At 50.4% G+C, this 19,004-nt stretch overlaps 3 protein-coding genes and 1 non-coding gene across 7 annotated transcripts; all 4 read left to right on the forward strand.

The window, feature by feature from the left end:
- Positions 1-619: 619 nt before the first annotated feature.
- On the forward strand, positions 620-6,336 carry LOC133494791 (sentrin-specific protease 3-like). Its single transcript, XM_061808941.1, has 12 exons — positions 620-1,002; positions 1,939-2,064; positions 2,382-3,017; positions 3,217-3,330; positions 3,419-3,530; positions 3,615-3,762; positions 3,882-3,929; positions 4,009-4,086; positions 4,169-4,306; positions 4,441-4,524; positions 4,597-4,647; positions 5,488-6,336. Exons 2-12 carry the CDS (start codon positions 1,977-1,979, stop codon positions 5,596-5,598), a joined length of 1,608 nt encoding a protein of 535 aa, XP_061664925.1. The 5' UTR covers positions 620-1,002; positions 1,939-1,976; the 3' UTR covers positions 5,599-6,336.
- A 1,014-nt stretch (positions 6,337-7,350) lies between these two features.
- LOC133494568 (eukaryotic initiation factor 4A-I-like) lies at positions 7,351-11,644 on the forward strand. Of its 2 annotated transcripts, none has more exons than XM_061808525.1 (11): positions 7,351-7,462; positions 8,490-8,532; positions 8,642-8,774; positions 8,865-9,004; positions 9,189-9,357; positions 9,760-9,869; positions 9,966-10,109; positions 10,183-10,320; positions 10,411-10,500; positions 10,738-10,817; positions 10,916-11,644. In XM_061808525.1, exons 1-11 carry the CDS (start codon positions 7,440-7,442, stop codon positions 11,058-11,060), a joined length of 1,215 nt encoding a protein of 404 aa, XP_061664509.1. In that variant the 5' UTR covers positions 7,351-7,439; the 3' UTR covers positions 11,061-11,644. The 2 variants fall into 2 exon arrangements, with proteins under 2 accessions (XP_061664509.1, XP_061664510.1); XM_061808526.1 differs by lacking the exon at positions 7,351-7,462 and adding an exon at positions 7,545-7,569.
- On the forward strand, positions 9,527-9,667 carry LOC133494993 (small nucleolar RNA SNORD10). Its single transcript, XR_009793478.1, has one exon. It is a non-coding gene; the product is annotated as a small nucleolar RNA SNORD10 (small nucleolar RNA).
- Positions 11,645-12,536: 892 nt separating the features above from the next.
- LOC133494569 (endophilin-A1-like) lies at positions 12,537-18,743 on the forward strand. Of its 3 annotated transcripts, XM_061808528.1 has the most exons (10): positions 12,537-12,842; positions 13,378-13,512; positions 15,149-15,217; positions 15,285-15,501; positions 15,579-15,712; positions 15,778-15,936; positions 16,022-16,125; positions 16,198-16,328; positions 16,499-16,616; positions 18,345-18,743. In XM_061808528.1, exons 2-10 carry the CDS (start codon positions 13,468-13,470, stop codon positions 18,478-18,480), a joined length of 1,113 nt encoding a protein of 370 aa, XP_061664512.1. In that variant the 5' UTR covers positions 12,537-12,842; positions 13,378-13,467; the 3' UTR covers positions 18,481-18,743. The 3 variants fall into 3 exon arrangements, with proteins under 3 accessions (XP_061664512.1, XP_061664511.1, XP_061664513.1); XM_061808527.1 differs by lacking the exon at positions 12,537-12,842 and having other exon boundaries at positions 13,027-13,512; XM_061808529.1 differs by lacking the exon at positions 12,537-12,842 and having other exon boundaries at positions 13,028-13,512; positions 16,499-18,486.
- Positions 18,744-19,004: the final 261 nt, after the last annotated feature.

The raw sequence follows: 19,004 nt of genomic DNA on the forward strand, positions 1-19,004 counted from the left end.
TGCGTGAATGAGGGGGAAGAGATCGGAAGAGTGGACGACTTCAAATACTTGGGGTCAACCATACAGAGCAATGGAGAGTGCGGGGAGGAAGCGAAGAAACGGGTCATGGCGGCGTGGAAAGGTGTCTGGCGTTCTATGTGACAGAAGAGTATCCGCCAGGATGAAGGGCAACGTTTAGAATGATGGACGGAGCAGAAATGAAGATGTTGAGGTTCCCGATCAGAGCGAACAGGTCGGTTAGGATTAGAAATGAGCTCCAAAGTTGGATGTTTTGGAGACAAAAGGGGAGGGAAAGGGAGCAGACTTGGATGGCTTGGACATGTTCAGAGGCCAGCGAGTCTGAGGATGGAGCTGCCAGGCACAAGAGCGAGAGAGGAAGACCAAAGACAAGGAGGATGGATGTGGTGAGGGAGGACATGAGGACGATGGAAGAAGACTGCGGCGACCCCTGATCGGGACAAGCCGAAAGGAAAACAAGTTTCTACTTCTGGCTCTATCTATCGACACGTTGGTTGATTGAAAGGCAACTCGAAGTAGTCGCCGCGACAATGTTCCGTATTGCTTTTCTTTTTTTTTTTTTTGTGAATGAAGCGAGCGCCCCCCCCCCCCCCGCGTTTCCTCGTGCGGGACCGGAGGCCGCGTGACGTTTTTGCTGTGCGACGGCCTCGGAGAGGCGATGACGAGAGCCGAGCTTGTCTATTAGCTCCGGGAGGCAAGCGAGCCGTTTCCCACCCGCCCCCCTGAATTCAACGTGCGCGTTATGCGGAAAGTCAAGTCGTCTCCGTCGAGTGCTCGCAGCGTTTAAACCGTCGCCTTGAAGATTTTGGGCCGAGGAAGCGCCAGCTGGCTTCTTCCCGTCATCCCTCATCGGACTTCATTCAATGAAGTGTTAGCATCACAGTTAGCATCCGGGCTTTTGGGGGAGGACACACAAAAAGACGAAGTTTGGACACAGTGCGGAATCCTTGGGTCACACTTTTATACCGCATCGGTGACTAAACGGTAAGCGCGTGCTGCGTGCTTATACATCACCGAGCTAACGTGTCAGTACTTTGCGACATGACATAATAAAAAAAAAAAAATGCTCCCTAGCCGCGTTGCTAACGACAATACGGCTAACCCGGCAGAAAACCAAAGGGGGTGGGGGGGAGGGACAAAGCTAGCGTCGGAAATAATTTTCATTTTCTTGCTTGATTTCATGATGCGGCGCCGCTGTTGCCGTTTTGAGTCGTCGTCATTCGGCCAGAAAATGCTTTGACAACGACGCTGCTCTTGACTAACATTAGCTTGCTAAGGATTTCCCCAGTCTTTCTTTATGTAAACGCGTTTTGATCCGCATGTGTGACTGTTTTGGTGCGGGGGGCGTTTCGAAGGAGCCCCCATTATCATCAACCCACCTCAACATAAGTGTCATGTGTAGCCCAGAATGCAATGGAATTATGTTTGTTTGTTTGTTTATTCAATTCATCCACCGTTACCTCCCATTGCAGGTCCCCTCCGTTCATCTACTCTTTTTTGATTCCTCACATTTTTCTACCATCCTCATTTCATTCCTTATTTGTCATCTTGGCTCCCTTGGATTCCTCCTTCCATCTATTCGCTGCATCCTTCCTCCCTCCCATCCTTCCTAGCTTCTACTCATGTGTCCTTCGACTTGCTTTCTACATTCTTCCATCCTTTCTTGAATCTTCCATTCTTCATTTTTTTTGGCCTTCTCCGTTAATCCTTCATGCCTGCCATTTTACCTTTTGTTGTCTCTTCTGTACTTCCTTCCACCTTCCTTAAGTAAGGCCAATAAAAAGTGTATTCCTACTTTTTTGTAGACAACTTTAGGATAGGATCAACAAAGTCAAGAAATGCCCCCCCCCCCCCCCCCCCCGACTTTGCCACCTCTTTCAATTTTTACCAGATTGTGAGCGGCGTGCCGTTTGTCTGCAGGTGACGCGCTGGCGCAGGTCGCGGGGTGTCCGTGGATAATGCGAGACAGTGGGGGTAGCCTGACCCAGAACCGCTGGCAGGGAGATCTGGGTCTGACTGCTGTGGGCCAGGAAGACACCGGAGGAGGTCATTACTTCATTTTGTGTTCTGTTTCAATGAGCCGACTCACCTCGGGGTGGCGTTTTGGACAGACGAGTCGGGAGCTCCCGATTCAAACACGGCTTAACTTTTTAATCGTGGCTCAACACGTAGCGATGTTGCGCTGTCCAGCGGCTCAAACAACCACTTTTTATTATTTGATTATCCATGATCTTAAAATACAAAGTGGATTTCTCAGCCAGAGCCGCCTCGTATTCATTGTGTAAAACGTCTTCACGCGCTCTCTAATTTCTTTCACGTGTAATGAATATTTTTATTTATTTATGTATTTTTTTGGGCGGAAGGTGGGATTCCCGGAGACCACCTGATTGTCCCAGTGTCCGACCACAGCATCCCCAGCCCCGTGCACCTCCGCCTGGGCCAGAAAGAAAAGGTGTGGAGCGGCGAGGATGAGGCGGAAGAGGACGGGATGGGCCACGCCGACGACGAGTTCAAGGGCGGCTGCTGGGAGGAGAATGAGGACGACGACGAAGAGGAGGGCGTCGGAGACGACGAGGATGAGGAGCGAGCGGCCGTGGTGGAGTTGGACATCGCAGACTTCCTCCCGCAGACCACCCAGCATTACCAGCACGCAAACTTCGGCGCGCCGCTGAAGGACCAAGGCGTACTGATGGAGGAGGAAGAGGAGGAGACGCCGCTCCCCCAGGCCGGAACGGGGCGCCTGGCCTCGGAGCCCCGCCTGCACAGATTCTGGGCCCCTCACCGGCGCCGGCAGCGGTTCGGCGGTGCCCCGGGCTCCCGCCTCAGCCAGCACTGGAAGAGCTGGCGCCAGCGGGCGCAGCGGGTCTACTCCCTCGGGCTCCGTTGGAGCCTGCAAGGACAGAAGTACAACTGTTACAGCAAGAATACCAGGACAAAACGGTCGCTGTACACAGATGACGATAACAGCGAGGATGTGGGATTCGCTGATGCTGCCGGAGGTACTCAAGTCCTCTTAATTCACCTTGGTTACTGGAATAATCCCTAAAAAGCGGTGGGGGGTGGTGGGGGGATCTAACTACTATCAACCCATAAAAGTTGCCCGCTCTAAATCCCAAAGTCCCATCGATTCCCCGAAAGAGAAGACGACGAAAGTTGGGCAAAGAGCAACCTCAAACGTTTGTCCCGCTTTTTGTGCAGATAAGCAGAGGAGCGGCTGCTCTCCCGACAGCCACCCAGAGCGAGGCAGACGGGAAGTGGAGGAAAAGCGAGCGGAACCGGCGCTTTCCGAGGAGCACGTGGGCTGCGTAACAGGTGGGCGTCCGTCGGCCTTGTCACCCGCCGCTCCGGCCGCACGGCTCATTCCTTTTATCGTCGGGGGGGGGGGGGGGGGCCCGCCCAGGCATTCTGGAAGAATCCCTGCAGAAATACGGCAGTTTGATCCCGATCCACATCGAAGACATCGTGGAGAGACTTGAGGACATCTTCAGAGAGAACTTCTCCCAGCCGCACAGGTTAGACGCCCGGCGTAAGACGGTTGTCGGTGGTCTCGCGTAATCTTGGTTCTTTTTGGGCGCCCGCGTGTGAATGTGCTTTAGGAAAGCCACGGTCCAACACCTGATACAATCCTTCCAGCGTTCGTCGGGATCAGCTCTGGCCAAATCCTTCCGGGTCAATTACAAACGCCACGTTCTGACCATGGATGACCTCGGAACCCTGTACGGACAGAATTGGCTCAATGACCAGGTCTGACCTAACTTTGGCCCACTTCACCATGTTAGTGCGGCTAACCCTGCTCGTTTCGGCTTCATTTTCTCTTGCAAACGTTTCCGGAACATTGCTGTCCTTTTGGCGATTTTGTTCAGATTATGAACATGTACGGCGACCTGGTGATGGACTCGGTCCCGCAGAAGGTGGGTCTGGACCAAGTGAAATTTTGACACTCTGACGCTGGATTGCATCAGTTTTTTGTTTTTTCTGTCCTCTCCTCAGGTTCACTTTTTCAACAGCTTTTTCTACGACAAGCTAAGGACAAAAGGCTACGAAGGAGTCAAACGGTGGACGAAGAACGTAAGCGAGCGGTACCTATTTGGAATCCTGCCGTCGGATCGGTGGATCGCTGACGTCCAATTTGTGCGTCCCTCCCCGCCAGGTGGATATCTTCCAGAAGGAGCTCTTGTTGATCCCCATCCACCTGGAGGTCCACTGGTCCCTGGTCAGCGTTGACATTCCTCAGAAATCCATCACCTACTTTGACTCCCAGCGGACCCTCAATCGACGTTGCCCCAAGGTGGGAACTGGCAAAAAAAAAATAAATGAAATTGAACGCTGCAGTCGCTACCATGCTGCCCAACGTTCTGGCCACGAAAGCGTCACCGCGCCTGACCCGGCTCGTGTGTTTGTTTTTTTTTTTTTCCCCCTCAGCACATTTATAAGTATCTGCAAGCAGAGGCCATCAAAAAAGACCGGCAAGACTTTTTGACTGGCTGGAAAGGCTTCTTCAAAATGGTGAGGGGGGGAACCTGACATTTTCTTGCGAGCGCTTCAATCGTTACTGAGATCCCGGGCCGTGTTTTTCAGAAGGTGGGCCGGCAGAACAATGACAGCGACTGCGGCGCGTTCGTGTTACAGGTGAGTCTGCGACGTTCCGTGAACTTTCCCCATTTTGGATTGGCGCCGTTGACTTTTCCCCGTTCAATCTGCAATATGTTGGTTCCCCCCGACGTGTGGCCTTTCTGAAGCTGGAAAGTCAAAGTGCCCCCCGAACAAATTTCGAGATCTGTTTTTTTTTTTTTTTTTACTATTGTTTTCGAAAGAAAATCGGTACTTGAACGCACCCAAGAAAACCTGGAAATAACATAATCGCGTGCGGCCAGACCAGCTGACCCACCCACGATGTCTATTCGAACGCCCCCTGGGGGGAAAAAAGGGAAATGACGTTGAATGCCCCCCGCCCCCATCATTGTTTGTTTAAAGTTAATCTGCACTTTTGTTCATTAAAACAAAAATGTATCCAATGCACTCCCGGCCTAGACTCTACTACTAAAGCGTACATTTTAACCAAAAAATAAATGTTTCTTCAATAATTTTTTTATGTAAAGTATTTAAACTATACATGTATTTCTACAATGCAGTTTATTATCAGGAAAAGCTGGAAAAAAATGCTTTAAAAATTCAAATTTTTTTAGGCTTGGGACGCATTATTTCTTTTTCCATTCATTGTAATGGGGAAACATCGATTTGGTTTTCAAACAGTTCACTTTTCTAACCGTTTTGTGGAACGGATTGCGGTCGAGGACTGGGGCATCACTGTAGATTTTCGAAATATGAATTGACAGGCCGAAGGAGCGTTGGCGCCACCTCGCGTTCTCAGGCCCCTTTTTTTGGGGGGGGGGGGGGGGGGCACGCACGTTGGACTGACTGACTGACTGACTTGTTGTGTTTTCTCTTTCCACCGCCGCAACTTCACAGTACTGCAAGTGTCTGGCCCTGGGGCAGCCGTTCAGTTTCGGCCAGCAGGACATGCCGCGTTTGCGCAGGCAAATGTACAAAGAACTGTGTGACTGTAAGCTCACCCTGTGACACCCCCCCCCCTCCCCCCGACCCCCACCAAACCCACACCAGCCGCAGTGAGATGGTCGGGGAGGGAGGGAGGAGGGGGGGCACGCTCCCCGCCAACACCTCGCTGCAGATTGTCAGAACCATCTTGTGGATTCTTCAGTGTAGATAACCCCCAAAACAATCCGGTTCTCGGTATCTCCGCTAAATGATGTTGGCCGAGGGTCCGTCCCCACATCAGCCAAGTTGACGGAGAAAAAGGTATGGAACAGACATAAAAAAATTAAAATAAAAAATGACCCGTAAATATGAGCTGTCTGACGAAACCTCCTCTTGCCCCCTGTTGAAGAATCAGCAACCATCTCTTCAACACATTTTGTATTTTTATTTTTCATTTTTTTTTGCCACGTGACGTGTCCTTTATTAAGGTCATTTATTTTACATTTATGTTGTGTTATTATTATTTTTTTTTTGTACGTGCCTGCGTGCGTTAATGTCATTCAAATATGTCGCTATGTTTTGACAACTGTTAATAACGGAGGAGTTCTCTACTTTTATTTGGGGGCGGGGGCAGGAATACAAATTGGCCAGATTTTCTTTCGTAAAGCAACTTGGGCCCCCCCCTTCCCCCCCGAAACTTTTATAACAAAAATAATTTTACGTTACCTCCTAAAAGTTGTAATGAAATTCAGTTGACTGTTTTCTATATCTTCTACAGTTCATACTGGTCACGAGAAATAAATTTCAAGAAAGTTGGCCAAAGATATTTGTCTGTTTCTGTAATATGGAAAACAACCAATATGAATCACTTTCCGTGAAAGGACGACGCGGTGAATGGAGGTCGTTCTCCGACGTGGGTTGAATGAACGTTTATGAAGACACAAACGGAAAAATGACAGAGCGGTGAGGTCAGATAAATTGACCATCGGGTTGGACCACGTGTCAAACTCGATGTCCCGTCATTTGAGGCGCAACGTCACGGAAGACGGACACAAGGGCAGCCCAAGCAAGATTGACCCACGGGTCACACCCGAGGTCAAGAGCTGTGATGATAGAGCTTGTTTTGTTCTTGTCCCCCCCACCCCCCCCCCCACCCCCCTACGTGCAAAATTGTTGTCGACGGCTCTTCCGGAAGAAGCACAACGATGACGTCAGACGGGTAATAAGCAGCAACAAACGGCCCTGCAAACGCTCCAAAACGGAGAGATGGAAATCCACATTGCAGTTCGGGTTTCCCTCAGAAGCCCGTTACAACCTTGAAACAATAAAAAAATAGTTTGTCGGCACGTGAAATTTATGACTGACTCTTGGAGTCAGAAATCGAGGGTCTGTTGTCGATGTTTGGTCACATTAAAAAAAAAAAACGGTTGCGGTACCTCAGCGTTGTCATTTATGATGCGACAATTTAAAATTTTCACACGGGTTAGAATGAGAATCACCGAAGTTGACGTGCACGATTTGCCCTTGCGGGCCGCGTAAAATCACGTGGCCGGCCGGATCTGGCCCCCGGGGCCTCGAGTTTGACACCTGCGTATTATACACTTTCCAAACCTGTGACGGAATGAGAACGGTGCATCAAAGCCATTTATTTATTTTTTAATCCCAGAATAAGAATAAACAGAAAATGGATCGTTTTCACATTGAAAAAAGTTGTTCTATATGAATTTTTTAAATCCCTTGACAGAGCGGAAGTGACGTTTCCAACTGACTGCCGCCCCATTTTTTCGATGGCGTGCTTTGGACCAATGGCGAGCCGATGTGGGCGGGACGACCTGTGAATGACAGCGCTCTGTCGCAATAGGAAAGTTTGCTCGTGCGGTCGACGTATATAAGAAAAATTCGCCGTCCTTTCTTTCTTTGTAATAATGTCTGCTGACAACGACAATAGGTAAGTAAGGATGGCGTGTTACTAAGATTGCGCCGATCGCTGACCGAAGGGATTTTCCGATACAATAGATGTCTTCAGACGACAGTTCTCATATTAGACGCAAAATGGTGATGAGTTTGCATGGTGACCTTTTAAAGGAAATCCACGAAATGTGTCGCTCTTCGTCATCTCGCAATTCACTTGTCTTTTTTTTTTTCGTGGTGTTATGACGATCTCACGTTGGTTGTTGTTTTTGTTGATGGAATTATTTTTTTTTTTTTTTGGGTCCATCGCGAATCTGCCGCTTAGCTGTTAGCTGGAGCTAATGTAGCCGGCCGGCCGGCCGGCTGGTGTAGCATCTGACGGCTTGTGGGCCGAGTACTTGGTTGGCCTCTTGTGTTTATTAAAAAAAAATAATAATAATAAAATGTCGTGTACGTTCCAAGTGTTACCTCTTCACTTTGGTCACGTCAGCGGTTGCCTTCGGCCTTTGCCTGGCTAATGGTGGCACATGGCGGCGGGGGAAACGCCTGTGCTTGCTAATGATGCCGGAAGAGTAGGCCGCATTCTGCCAGTTATGGAGCAAAAAATATATATATATTTTTTTGTGCATGTGCGTCGGTATAGTGTTTTTTTTTTCCTCACTCGTGTGACTGCTGACTCGACAACACTGGCGGTGATGCAGAAGCCACATAAAAGCTACGGAGGGGGTTGCTCGGCAGAAAAGATAGCGCCGTGATGCTAAAGATAGTGGGTTAACCTTTTTTTTTTTTTTTTTTTTTAAACGCTAGTTTTGCCACCTCAATGCGATCGATTTAGCCTCAACAAGGCGCAGATAAGCGACTGTGGTCGGATCCATTCCATCTCTACCGTAAAGCCTCCATCTTGAATGCAAGGAGCTAAAATGGCGGACGTGTGTGTGTGTGTGATTCTTTCCTCGAGTTGCTTCTCCCCCCCCCCCTCCCTCCAAACGTTAAAGAACTGCTCTCTTAAAAAGTGAGTGAGGTGAAATGTAAATTGTTGTTTTTTGGTCCCCCCCCACCCACAGAGACAATGGCCCAGAAGGCATGGAGCCAGATGGCGTCATTGAAGTGAGTTTTTCCCCATTGGCGTTTTTCGTGAGGGTTGAAATTCGCAAATTGTGACACGGGCTCTTGTCTCCTAACCACCCCCCCCCCACTCCCCCCTTTCCACCTGCAGAGCAACTGGAATGATATTGTGGACAGTTTTGATGACATGAACCTGCGCGAGGATTTGCTCCGTGGAATTTACGCCTACGGTTTTGAAAAGCCTTCTGCTATCCAACAGAGAGCCATTCTTCCTTGTATCAAGGGTGATTTATTGTTTATTTTAGTTTTAATTTTCCCACTCATCTAATCCAAGAAGGATTGGGTTTGAACCAAAAATGTGGTCTGTTTTCCAGGTCATGATGTGATTGCTCAGGCCCAGTCCGGCACCGGCAAGACCGCCACCTTCGCCATTTCCATCCTGCAGCAGATTGACGTGGGGCTGAAAGGCACCCAGGCTTTGGTCTTGGCCCCCACCAGGGAGCTGGCTCAACAGGTAGGACTCTTTTTGCTCGCCCTCGAGGCCAGTACCAGTACCAGTACCTGTCAGAGGGGCCCCACCCAGTTATCACTGCTTCAGCTCGCAGTTTAACGAGCGGATAAGTTTGACATGACAATTTTCAAATTGTTTTGCACGTAGTTGAGCTCTTGGTTTTGAAATGTCCTCCGCTCGAGATCAGATCCAGAAGGTGGTGCTGTCTCTGGGCGACTACATGGGCGCCGGTTGCCACGCCTGCATCGGCGGGACCAGCATCCGCTCGGACGTCCAGAAGCTCCAGGCGGAGTCCCCGCACATCGTGGTGGGGACCCCCGGCCGTGTCTTCGACATGTTGAGCCGCAAGAACATCTGTGAGTCGCAAAGGTCCAACTCGATATGATCAATTAGTTTTTTTTTCTTATTTGCATTTGCCCAAATATGTCAGGAAATGCGGGCTTCTCTCCAATCTATGTATTAACAGCTGCCACCCCCCCCCCGCCCCCCCCCCCCCCAGTACAAGTGTCTATGAGCACGTATGCTGTATGGTGATGAGACCCATGCGTGTCAGCTGACTCCGGAACCCCCCGCCGGGTCGCCGCTCCGCTCGACGTTTTGCCGAGTCAGAGTTCTCGGCTCGGCGGGGGTCCCGAGACGTGATCAGACTCTCACATATCTGAATACAGCTTAGCCCCAGTTGCAGTTTTGAGTCAGCCCGCAAGGCCCAAATACCATCGTGTGATTTATGCCTCTTTTTTTTTTTTTTTTTTTTAAAGCTGCTAAGTACATCAAAATGTTTGTGCTGGATGAAGCCGATGAGATGTTGAGCCGAGGCTTCAAGGACCAGATCTACGAGATCTTCCAGAAACTGCTTGGCAGCACGCAGGTCAGAGTCCCCCTCACGGAGAGTTTTTTTTTTTTTTTTTTTTTTTTTTTTTTTTTTTTTTGGTTGGAGTTTCTTCATTTTTCTAAACGATTTCAGGTTGTCCTGCTGTCGGCCACAATGCCAACCGACGTGTTGGAGGTCACCTCGAAGTTCATGCGCGATCCCATCCGCATCCTCGTCAAGAGAGAAGAGCTGACCCTGGAGGGTATCCGCCAGTTCTACGTTAACGTGGAGAAAGAGGTTTGTGTTTTCGGGGGGGGGGGGGGGGGGGGATGGGAATGGGGGCTGCTGACTGATCCCCGTTTTTCCCCAGGAGTGGAAACTGGACACGCTGTGCGACCTGTACGAGACCCTGACCATCACCCAGGCCGTCATCTTCATCAACACCAGGAGAAAAGTGGACTGGCTCACAGAGAAGATGCAGTCGAGAGACTTCACCGTTTCAGCTATGGTGGGCGTCGCTTTTGCCTTTGTACGCTTGCTTCCCGGAATTCTAACGGGTGTTTTTATTTTTATTTTTTTTTTTTTTGTGTGTGTTTAGCACGGCGAAATGGACCAGAAAGAGCGCGACTTGATCATGAGGGAGTTCCGTTCCGGCTCCAGTCGAGTCCTCATCACCACTGACCTGCTGGTACGTTTACGCCTCGCTGAGGAAGAACATCATCCAGGGTTCCCTCTCCTCCCAACTGCGGTGTTGGTGACGGACTGACAGTTCCTTGGTAGAGAAATTGTCGTCTGCCCTCCGCTGCGGCCGGGCTCCGGTCCCGGACCGACAACTAATCGGCAGACCGCATTCCCCGCGTCGCCGTTTGGGGGGGGGGGGGGGGGGAGAAAAAAAAAAAAAAAACGAGTCCGGCTTGTGTTTCAGGCTCGCGGCATCGACGTGCAGCAGGTCTCCCTCGTCATCAACTACGACCTCCCCACCAACAGGGAAAACTACATCCACAGGTAAGTTGTGCTGTCGTCGTGTGTGTGTGTGGGGGGGGGACCAAGATGCGTTCCGGACCCGAGCCCCTCGTTACCGCATTTATTTGCCTCGCCGTCAGGATTGGCCGCGGCGGTCGTTTTGGCAGAAAGGGCGTCGCCATCAACATGGTGACCGACGACGACAAGCGCATCCTGCGGGACATCGAGACCTTCTACAACACCACCATCGAGGAGATGCCCATGAATGTGGCGGATCTTTTCTAAACGCACACAAAAACAAAACACCAGCAAAAGGTCCTCCACTTTGAAAAAGAATCGAGGCACAAATCCAGCTTTTTGTCCTCCGAGTCCAAATTCCCAACCTCGGCCGGTTCCCAGTTAGGAAGGAATCCTTTGCAGCCACGATTGCTTCCCAAATCACTTTTTGGCTTGTCCCCCATCTTAACACTGCTCAACCACGTCGTCTCGCTGAAATTGAAGAATTTTGATGTGGACTTTTCCATGATCTTTCCCTCTTGTACTGTTTTTTTTTTTTTTTTTTTTTTAAATAACCTGGATTTCTCTTCCCCCCCCCCCCCCAGCCCACAATCAAAAAGCACAAACATTCTGACAGTGCCCCCCCCCCCCCCCCCCAAAAAAAAAAATGACTAAACTGTTAACATTTAAGCAGCCTCCACAAGGTTTCCTCTGGAAACGTTTGGTGTGAATGTCGATAGTGACGCAGGGGTCGGGGTCAACTCTTGACCGCAACAACCTCCCAAGGTCGCTTAACGCCATCTTGAAACTTTCATCCCGGCTTAGCGTTACACAGGGCATGTTCAATAAAAAGACCTGTACAGTAAAATCAACTTTGACCGTTTGGAGCCTCTTAACTGCTGTTTCTTACCGTAGGGGACGGACGGACGGGTGGGAGGCCCTAAAATTATTATTCTTATTATTATTATTTTTGTGTGTGTCACGGGTGGCCCGCCCTTGCTCTTGTGCCACCCGCCCTGTGTTTGACACGCTTTGGCCACTCAGTGGAGGACTGCTGCCCCGTGGATGTTGACGGTGAGTTCTGTGAATGCTGGTTGTCTTTTTTTTTTTTTTTTTTTTTTTTTTTGGGGGGGGGGCTTTTTGTATTGTAGATAAAGACTCGTCGTCGTTTCTTCCCCACCCCTCTTCCTCCTTGCTCAGTTTTGTAGTCTGTATTTTAAAGTGTTGCATTTATATTCTGTTCTGACGGTGGCCACTTTGTGTGATCTACCTCAAGAAAAATATCCGGCGGGTGGGCTGTTTGTTCTATAAGGACCAAACTTGCAGTAGAGAGATTCCACAGCCTCTTTAAACTCAACTTAAAACTGCCTGGGGACATCTTGCTTGGAGGTGTACGGTGATGTTTTTTTTTTTTTTTTTTTTGGGAAATATATATATTGAATTGTTAACTTTTTTTTTTTTTTTTTTTTTTTTTTTTGAAGCAGAAACAGTGGATCAAATTTTTTTCTACATTGGATTCTGTATAGTATTTATTTTAATGGTCTTATAAAAAAATAAAGGTCTCCTTTATAATGGTGTAATCTGCGTTGTTGAGTGTTAGCGTTAAAATAAATCGCTCCCAATCTTGTCCAGATGGCAGAGGAAACAAAAAAAAATGCAATACAAATATGGCATCAATTACTGTTCCATAACATGCGATCAGGTTTTGAATCTGAAATATTTTCACAATCAAAATGTTCACTTAACTTTTTACCTTCACAAATTCAACTTCCGGTGTGTATTTCATGGCTGTAGAGGAAGTGGATGTTTAAATGCACGAGGACAGAGTTGAATTTGTGAAGCCGGAAAGTTGACATTGAACATTTTGATTGCAGGTTATTTAGATTTGAAACTGATGTCATGGATTTTACTTTTGTCGGAACGATTATGTGCATTGCTATAAATGCACTTCCTGCTTCCGTCGTCTTCAAATATGGTCGGTCCAGTTGAGGGATGCGTGCAGTGGGTTGGCGGAAAAGGCTCATACGTCAAAAGATGAAATATCCAGAATTGAAATTGGAGCTAAATTAGGTACGACCAAGTTTCATGCAGCCTGTAGATTTTTTTTTTTTAAACTAGTTTGTTCATTTCGCCACCTGAGGGCGCCAGAGTTCTGTCTATTCAAATTGAGCACGGGTGGGAAATAATTCCACATTATGACGTGGGTATTTACCTCGGCTTCAACTTTTTTTTTTTTTTTTTCCCCTCAGTATTTTCCCCCCTGTTTCTACTACTCAGGTTAAAGATTAAAAGTACGGCACCTCACATCCTCGAACGATGCTAACAAAAGACCACCACAAATTTACAGCAAGTATTCCAAAAGTTAGAACCGGAAATGTGACTTTAACTCTCCGAAAAGTTGTATTTAGATTAGCAGCAAGTCCTTTACAATATGGGGGGGGGGTGTTAGGGTTAGATCGATTGCAAAGCGTCGCTCCAAAGATCGTCTGCGTTGAGAGAGAGAACAGTCAGTTGACCGCGATAGACGATCTTTGGCAGACCCTCCTCTTCATCCTCCTCCTCGCTCATCTTTTTTTTTTTTTTTTTTTTTCTGTCGGCCGCCAAGCGAACGAACGGTGGCCGAATCCTCCTCTCCATCGGCATCACCAGTGGACGACCTTTCCTCCCCACTCGTGTCCATTTTGGGGCCGCGGTGATGTCCGTCGCGGGGTTGAAGAAGCAGTTCCACAAAGCCACGCAGGTAACGCCGTCGCTCCCTCCCACACCCCCGCCAGCATCCTTGCACGTAAACACGACGCGCCGGCCCGACTGCAAACGCACCATTCCCGACACGTTTGGTCGACATTTTGGAAAACGATGCGGACGCGGTGGATGTCACGTTACGTAACTGCGAGTTTTTTCAGACGTGGCGCGTGATTGGCTGCCGCCGCACACAACGCGGAATTCCCTCCATCGCAGCATCCTCGACGCAGGCCGCTCTCCCCGGGGGACCTCCGTGTTTCACCCCTGACCTCGCCGAACGGTTTTGTGTGTCCATGAACGCATCGTCGACGTGGTCCTGCTTTAAACCGGCGACGTGATACCGGAAACGTGATCCGTCGGGCGCGAGAAGCTGGACGGACTTGAGCTTGACTTGTGAATTCAATCCGTTCAGTGACCGAGACTCGTATTCCCGTTTTCGCCTTTGGAAATTTCGGAAAGAAATGTATTCTATCAAACCGTAAAGCCGTAAAGCGATCCGGGCCACCCCTCCGTTTTCAAGGCCCCCTATCCCTACGAGGGCCTGTCCCAGCTAACTTCGACGACGTCACCGCTGAGCAGGAATCGATCCCGCGCGCGCACCACGACACCACCACGGCAGACTTCGTTCATACTTCTCTTCGTGGTTCGAGTGTGCCTTGAAGGGGCGTCGGCTAACGGGTGACATCACGAGCTGCAGTCGGCCAATGCCGAGCGGATGTCCGCGGCCAGGCCCCGCCTTTTAAAGCCGTATGCCAACAAAAGTGGAGCATGTGACCCCAAATGGACAAAAAAATAATTGCACACAATCCATGTTATTGCATTTCATCCAAAATCCCATTTCGTCAGAATTCCAATTTATTTTCATCACAGTACGAGTTTCTAAAAATATTCCAAAGTGCAGCCCTACTTGTGATTTGCTATTCCATCTTTTCCGCTATGTTATTGCCAAATGACTTTGTTGCCAGGTTTCCATGGTTACCATCCTCCTGCTGGTGCAGCGCTCTTAATTTCCCAGCGAGCCCAAAAGGCTTTTGTTTTGGCGGGCTCTTGAATGCACGATACCCCCCCCCCCACACACACACACACAAACGCACCATATTCCCTCCCCGCTACCCAGTGTTCAGAGGATGGTGTCGCCATGGTAACGTGAGGGTCCAAGCGAGTGCGACTCGCGCTGTGGTTGGCTGGGTCAATAATTGATGGCCCTCGAGGGGATCGCACGTGACGTTCGTGTGCGCGCCGCCGTTTGCGTCGACTCGTCGTTAAAGTTGCTCATCTGTCGCCGCATAGAAGATCTCTGCAGTTGTGTATTTCCACTTCCTGTCTGGAGCCAGCGCGCGCGCGTACGCACGCACTCGCGAGGCGGGAATCGTGGAAGAACTTGCGGAGATGCTCGTGCAGTGCGAGGAGTGGCCCGGGGCTGCGTCGCCATGGCAACTGCATCCTCCGTTCTCGCCGCTCTTCTGGTTCTTTGCCCTCCTCGTGTGGGAGGAGTCGTGACTTTTGTTTTGTTCTGTCGTGAGCGAGCTCCGTTATGCGCCCTCGTCACGTTCCTCCTTCTTAACTCACTGTTTTGTTTTTTTTTGTTTTTTTTTTCCTGTTACTCTTCTTCACACCCTCATCTTCCTCGGCAGAAAGTCAGCGAGAAGGTGGGCGGCGCCGAAGGGACCAAGCTCGACGATGACTTTAAAGAAATGGAGAAGGTAGGCGCCTTCGCGCGACGGTGAACACGAGGAGGGAGAGAACTTGCGCATCTGTTTGCGTCCCCAGAAAGTGGACGTGACCAGCCGAGCGGTTCTGGAGATCATGACCAAAACCACCGAGTACCTGCAGCCCAACCCGGCGTCCAGAGCCAAACTCAGCATGATCAACACCATGTCCAAAATCCGCGGCCAGGAGAAGGGCCCCGGGTACCCGCAGGCCGAGTCCGTCCTGGGAGATGCCATGTTGAAGTTCGGCCGGGAACTCGGGGACGACTCCTGCTTCGGTCGGGGGTTCGCTCTTCCTGGTCCGAGCCCGATCGTCCTCCTCATCCTCTTGAAACTCCCGTCCTCCTCCGTCCAGGCCTGGCGCTGGTGGACGCCGGCGAGGCGATGAAGGAGCTGGGCGAGGTCAAGGACGCTCTGGACATGGAGGTGAAGCAGAACTTCATCGACCCGCTGCAGAACCTCCACGACAAAGACCTAAAGGAGATCCAGGTGAGGGGTCGGAGACGGCCGCAGGAGACGAGGACTGACGCTCAGACCCCGCATCTTCTCCTCAGCACCACCTGAAGAAGATGGAAGGTCGCCGTCTCGACTTTGACTACAAGAAGAAACGTCAGGGCAAGGTGCAGGACGACGAGATCAAGCAGGCCTCGGAGAAGTTTGACGAGAGCAAGGAGATCGCCGAGCAGAGCATGTTCAACCTTCTGGAAAGCGACGTAAGTGGGCCGCCGTGGTGTAGGGAGTGCGTTTGGGACCCGGGGACCATCAAAACTCTGAAGAGTCAGCCGAGTTGCGTTGCAGATCGAGCAGGTGAGCCAGCTGGCGGCGCTGGTCCAGGCCCAGTTGGAGTACCACAGTCGCACGGCTCAAATCCTCCAGCAGCTCTCCGGCAAGATGGACGACAGGTACGCCACTCCCGTGCGGTCGTTGCGACTTTGCCGCTCGCTCTTCTGAAAGCCGACGTCGCAAACCCTCAGGATAAAGGAAGTGTCCGGTAAGCCCAGGAAGGAGTTTGTCCCCAAACCGCGGATGACCTTGGAGCTGCTGCCGCCCAGCGACAGCCACAACGGCGGCCTCCACTCTGCCAAATCGCCCGGGAGATCACCAGGTACTGAAAAGAATTCCCGCATTTGATAAACATTTGAATCTGGGCGAAAACGAAGAACGTGAGAGAAGGGGGCACGACACCCGCCTGCTGACCTCCTGAGATCACCAAATAGGGTCAGTCCGGGAGCGCAATCCCACAACGGAGTTTCTGTGTGTGTTTTTGCCCGGAAGCTCCGCTGGACCAGCCGTGCTGCCGGGCGCTCTACGACTTCGAGCCCGAGAACGACGGCGAGCTGGGCTTCAAGGAGGGCGACGTCATCACGCTGACCAACCAGATCGACGACAACTGGTACGAGGGGATGATCCACGGCCACTCGGGCTTCTTCCCCATCAACTACGTCGACATCCTAGTGCCCCTCCCGCATTAAGGCCGTGCCCCCCCCCCCCCCCCCCCGGGACGGTCCTCCTTTGGCGTCCTCCTCCTCCTCCTCCTCTTCTTCTTCTGCTTCGTGCGACTACGGGAGACGTCGAGGCTGAGGGGCTCGAGGGGAGGAAGAGCGACCACATGACCATGTTTGCAGGCTCGGAGCAGCGCCGCTACCGAGTGGGGGCGCGTCCCCCCCCCCCCCCCCACACACACACACACACACACACACTTTCCCCCACGCGCGTGTGCGTGTGTGCACGTTTTGTCTCGTTCCCCGTCAGGGCGCCGTCGCATGGCTCTCGCCTCGTCTTCTTCTTTTCCCTTCTCCTCGCGCCACTTCGCGCCGTTTTGCATGAGCAAGCCCCCCCCACCCCCCCACCCGTCAAGCAGCGACGCGTCTTCGGGTCACAGCTGCTCAGCAATAAGTTCAAAAAGAAAAAGGGCGGGGCTAGTCGGACATTTGCGAGTTGTGCGTTTTGTGTCGACAGGCCGCAATTTTGAGTTCCTTTTTTTAATGTGGCTTTTGCATGCGTGACCGATCGATTGATTGAATAACTGATTGATGTTTCACGTGTCACGAGGTCACCGTGTTCAATTGTGAGCGATTTAGTGGCAAGCGCAGCAGTAGTCGTGGCTTTATTAAACGTCAGGAGTCGGTACCTATCTATCTATCTAACTATCTATCTGTATCTTTCTATCTTTCGAGCCGAGCAGCGACGCAAACCGCAGGAGCGTACTTGGCGAGGGACCCTCGGCGGCGTCCACTCAGGAGGAAAAGGAAGCGGAGCAGCGTTCGGCCCAGTGCTCGCGTACTAAGCGAGTATTTATTACAGTCGTGGCGCGTCGGAACGTTCAAATGCTCCCTCGCTGTGCTTATGTTGATATTTATTTATTTAGCCCCCCCCCCCCACACCTCCATTGAAAATGCAGTCGTTCCAATTTCGACAAGAAAGTCCTGATTGCGATACGGCGGGCGACTTTTGTTCAACCTCGGCGGGAGCCGACAGAAGAAAATAAAACAAGGTGCAAATTGAGATAGGGTCGACCTGAGGTCGCGAGACATTGCAGTTTTAGGGTCTCACGAGGAACGTGACTCATTAAAATGACGACGGCAACAGATTCAAATTCAGATTTGTGGCCTTGTGTCTCGTGCCGGCCCGGAATCCGCCGGCTTCTGGCCTTCAGAAATTCTCCGTCGAATTGAATATCTTTTGGAGCTCAGTTGTTTCGCTAGCTAGCATCAAAGTCGAGCTAATCATGCAGAACAGTGGAGCCAGCTTTTAAAGACGTGCCGGAGTTTGAACTAGTACAGCAAGTAAACCAGTATTTCCACTTTATTTGTTTTTAAACCCGTGTACAGTACTTAAGTAGACCTTGTGAGTACTTTGGCCGCCTCCGATTTAGCAAAGCACAAGGTGACATTTTGAAGAACGGGCGATCTTGCCACTATTACAAACCAACAGCTATTCACTTTGAGGGCAATAAAATAATACGATAATCCACGTTTGTGGGCTGCATGCTTTTTTTGTGGCCTGATACGCCGTCGTGTCGCGTACGCCCTCCCCGAGAGCTTGTTTTCATTTTGATTTATTATTATTATTATTTTTTTTTTTTGTCTTCGTCAACGGCGACGTGTATTTTTGTCCTCAGTGAGGGACCCGTTGCGGTCTTCGCCATCGTGGCGAAGAGTGACATACTTGAAGAAGTGCGCCGCGGCATTTTGCCAGCTGGACCGGAACCGGTGCGATCGTGTGACCTCACTTTGCCTCGCGGCTGTACAAAATAGCCTCACGCCTACCTGGTGTCTTCTGCTGAGCTACACGTGCACATTATTTATTCTATTTATTTTTTATTTATTCCTGTCTTATGTTTGTTTGTTTGTGGCGTGCACTGGCGACGCGGGATGGTCCAAGCTAGCCGGTGATGCTAACTGTCGCTCTCCTCGTATTGGATGACAATGTTATATAAGACCAGTGTATGTATTTCTGCTTGTTGTGAAGAAGACTTGCAATGTCCTGACAATAAAGGATTAACAAAGATCGAGAACTATGTCGTTGTAGTTTGCCCTTCTTCTTTTTTTTTTTAAGGGTGTGGCCAAAACGGAGCAAGGTGACGCACTTTGTTGTCTGGGAAAACAACACTCTTTTTCCCTGATATGCCAAATTAAGAACACTTTTAATTTTGATTTTTCAGGGGCTTGAACTTTTCCAGATTCAGTTTATCTGCCCCCCCCCCCCCCACACACACACACATTTAAAAGCATGCAGGACACCTTAGCGCATTTGCCCAAAAACTTTGACCTTTGACTCT

This window comes from Syngnathoides biaculeatus, chromosome 21 (assembly GCF_019802595.1).
Source record: "Syngnathoides biaculeatus isolate LvHL_M chromosome 21, ASM1980259v1, whole genome shotgun sequence".
Classification (NCBI taxonomy): Eukaryota; Metazoa; Chordata; class Actinopteri; order Syngnathiformes; family Syngnathidae; genus Syngnathoides; species Syngnathoides biaculeatus.

What these genes read in the sequence shown, in the direction of transcription:
- LOC133494569 (XM_061808528.1), top strand. Translation starts at nt 13,468, where the DNA reads ATGTCCGTCGCGGGGTTGAAGAAGCAGTTCCACAAAGCCACGCAG. An exon ending in ACTTTAAAGAAATGGAGAAG is followed by an intron (nt 15,218 to 15,284) that starts GTAGGCGCCTTC and finishes TTGCGTCCCCAG; the next exon opens with AAAGTGGACGTGACCAGCCG. An exon ending in TCCGGCAAGATGGACGACAG is followed by an intron (nt 16,126 to 16,197) that starts GTACGCCACTCC and finishes GCAAACCCTCAG; the next exon opens with GATAAAGGAAGTGTCCGGTA.
- LOC133494568 (XM_061808525.1), top strand. Translation starts at nt 7,440, where the DNA reads ATGTCTGCTGACAACGACAATAG. An exon ending in CATTCTTCCTTGTATCAAGG is followed by an intron (nt 8,775 to 8,864) that starts GTGATTTATTGT and finishes TCTGTTTTCCAG; the next exon opens with GTCATGATGTGATTGCTCAG. An exon ending in ACGTTAACGTGGAGAAAGAG is followed by an intron (nt 10,110 to 10,182) that starts GTTTGTGTTTTC and finishes GTTTTTCCCCAG; the next exon opens with GAGTGGAAACTGGACACGCT.
- LOC133494791 (XM_061808941.1), top strand. Translation starts at nt 1,977, where the DNA reads ATGCGAGACAGTGGGGGTAGCCTGACCCAGAACCGCTGGCAGGGAGAT. An exon ending in TCAATCGACGTTGCCCCAAG is followed by an intron (nt 4,307 to 4,440) that starts GTGGGAACTGGC and finishes TTTCCCCCTCAG; the next exon opens with CACATTTATAAGTATCTGCA. An exon ending in GCGGCGCGTTCGTGTTACAG is followed by an intron (nt 4,648 to 5,487) that starts GTGAGTCTGCGA and finishes GCAACTTCACAG; the next exon opens with TACTGCAAGTGTCTGGCCCT.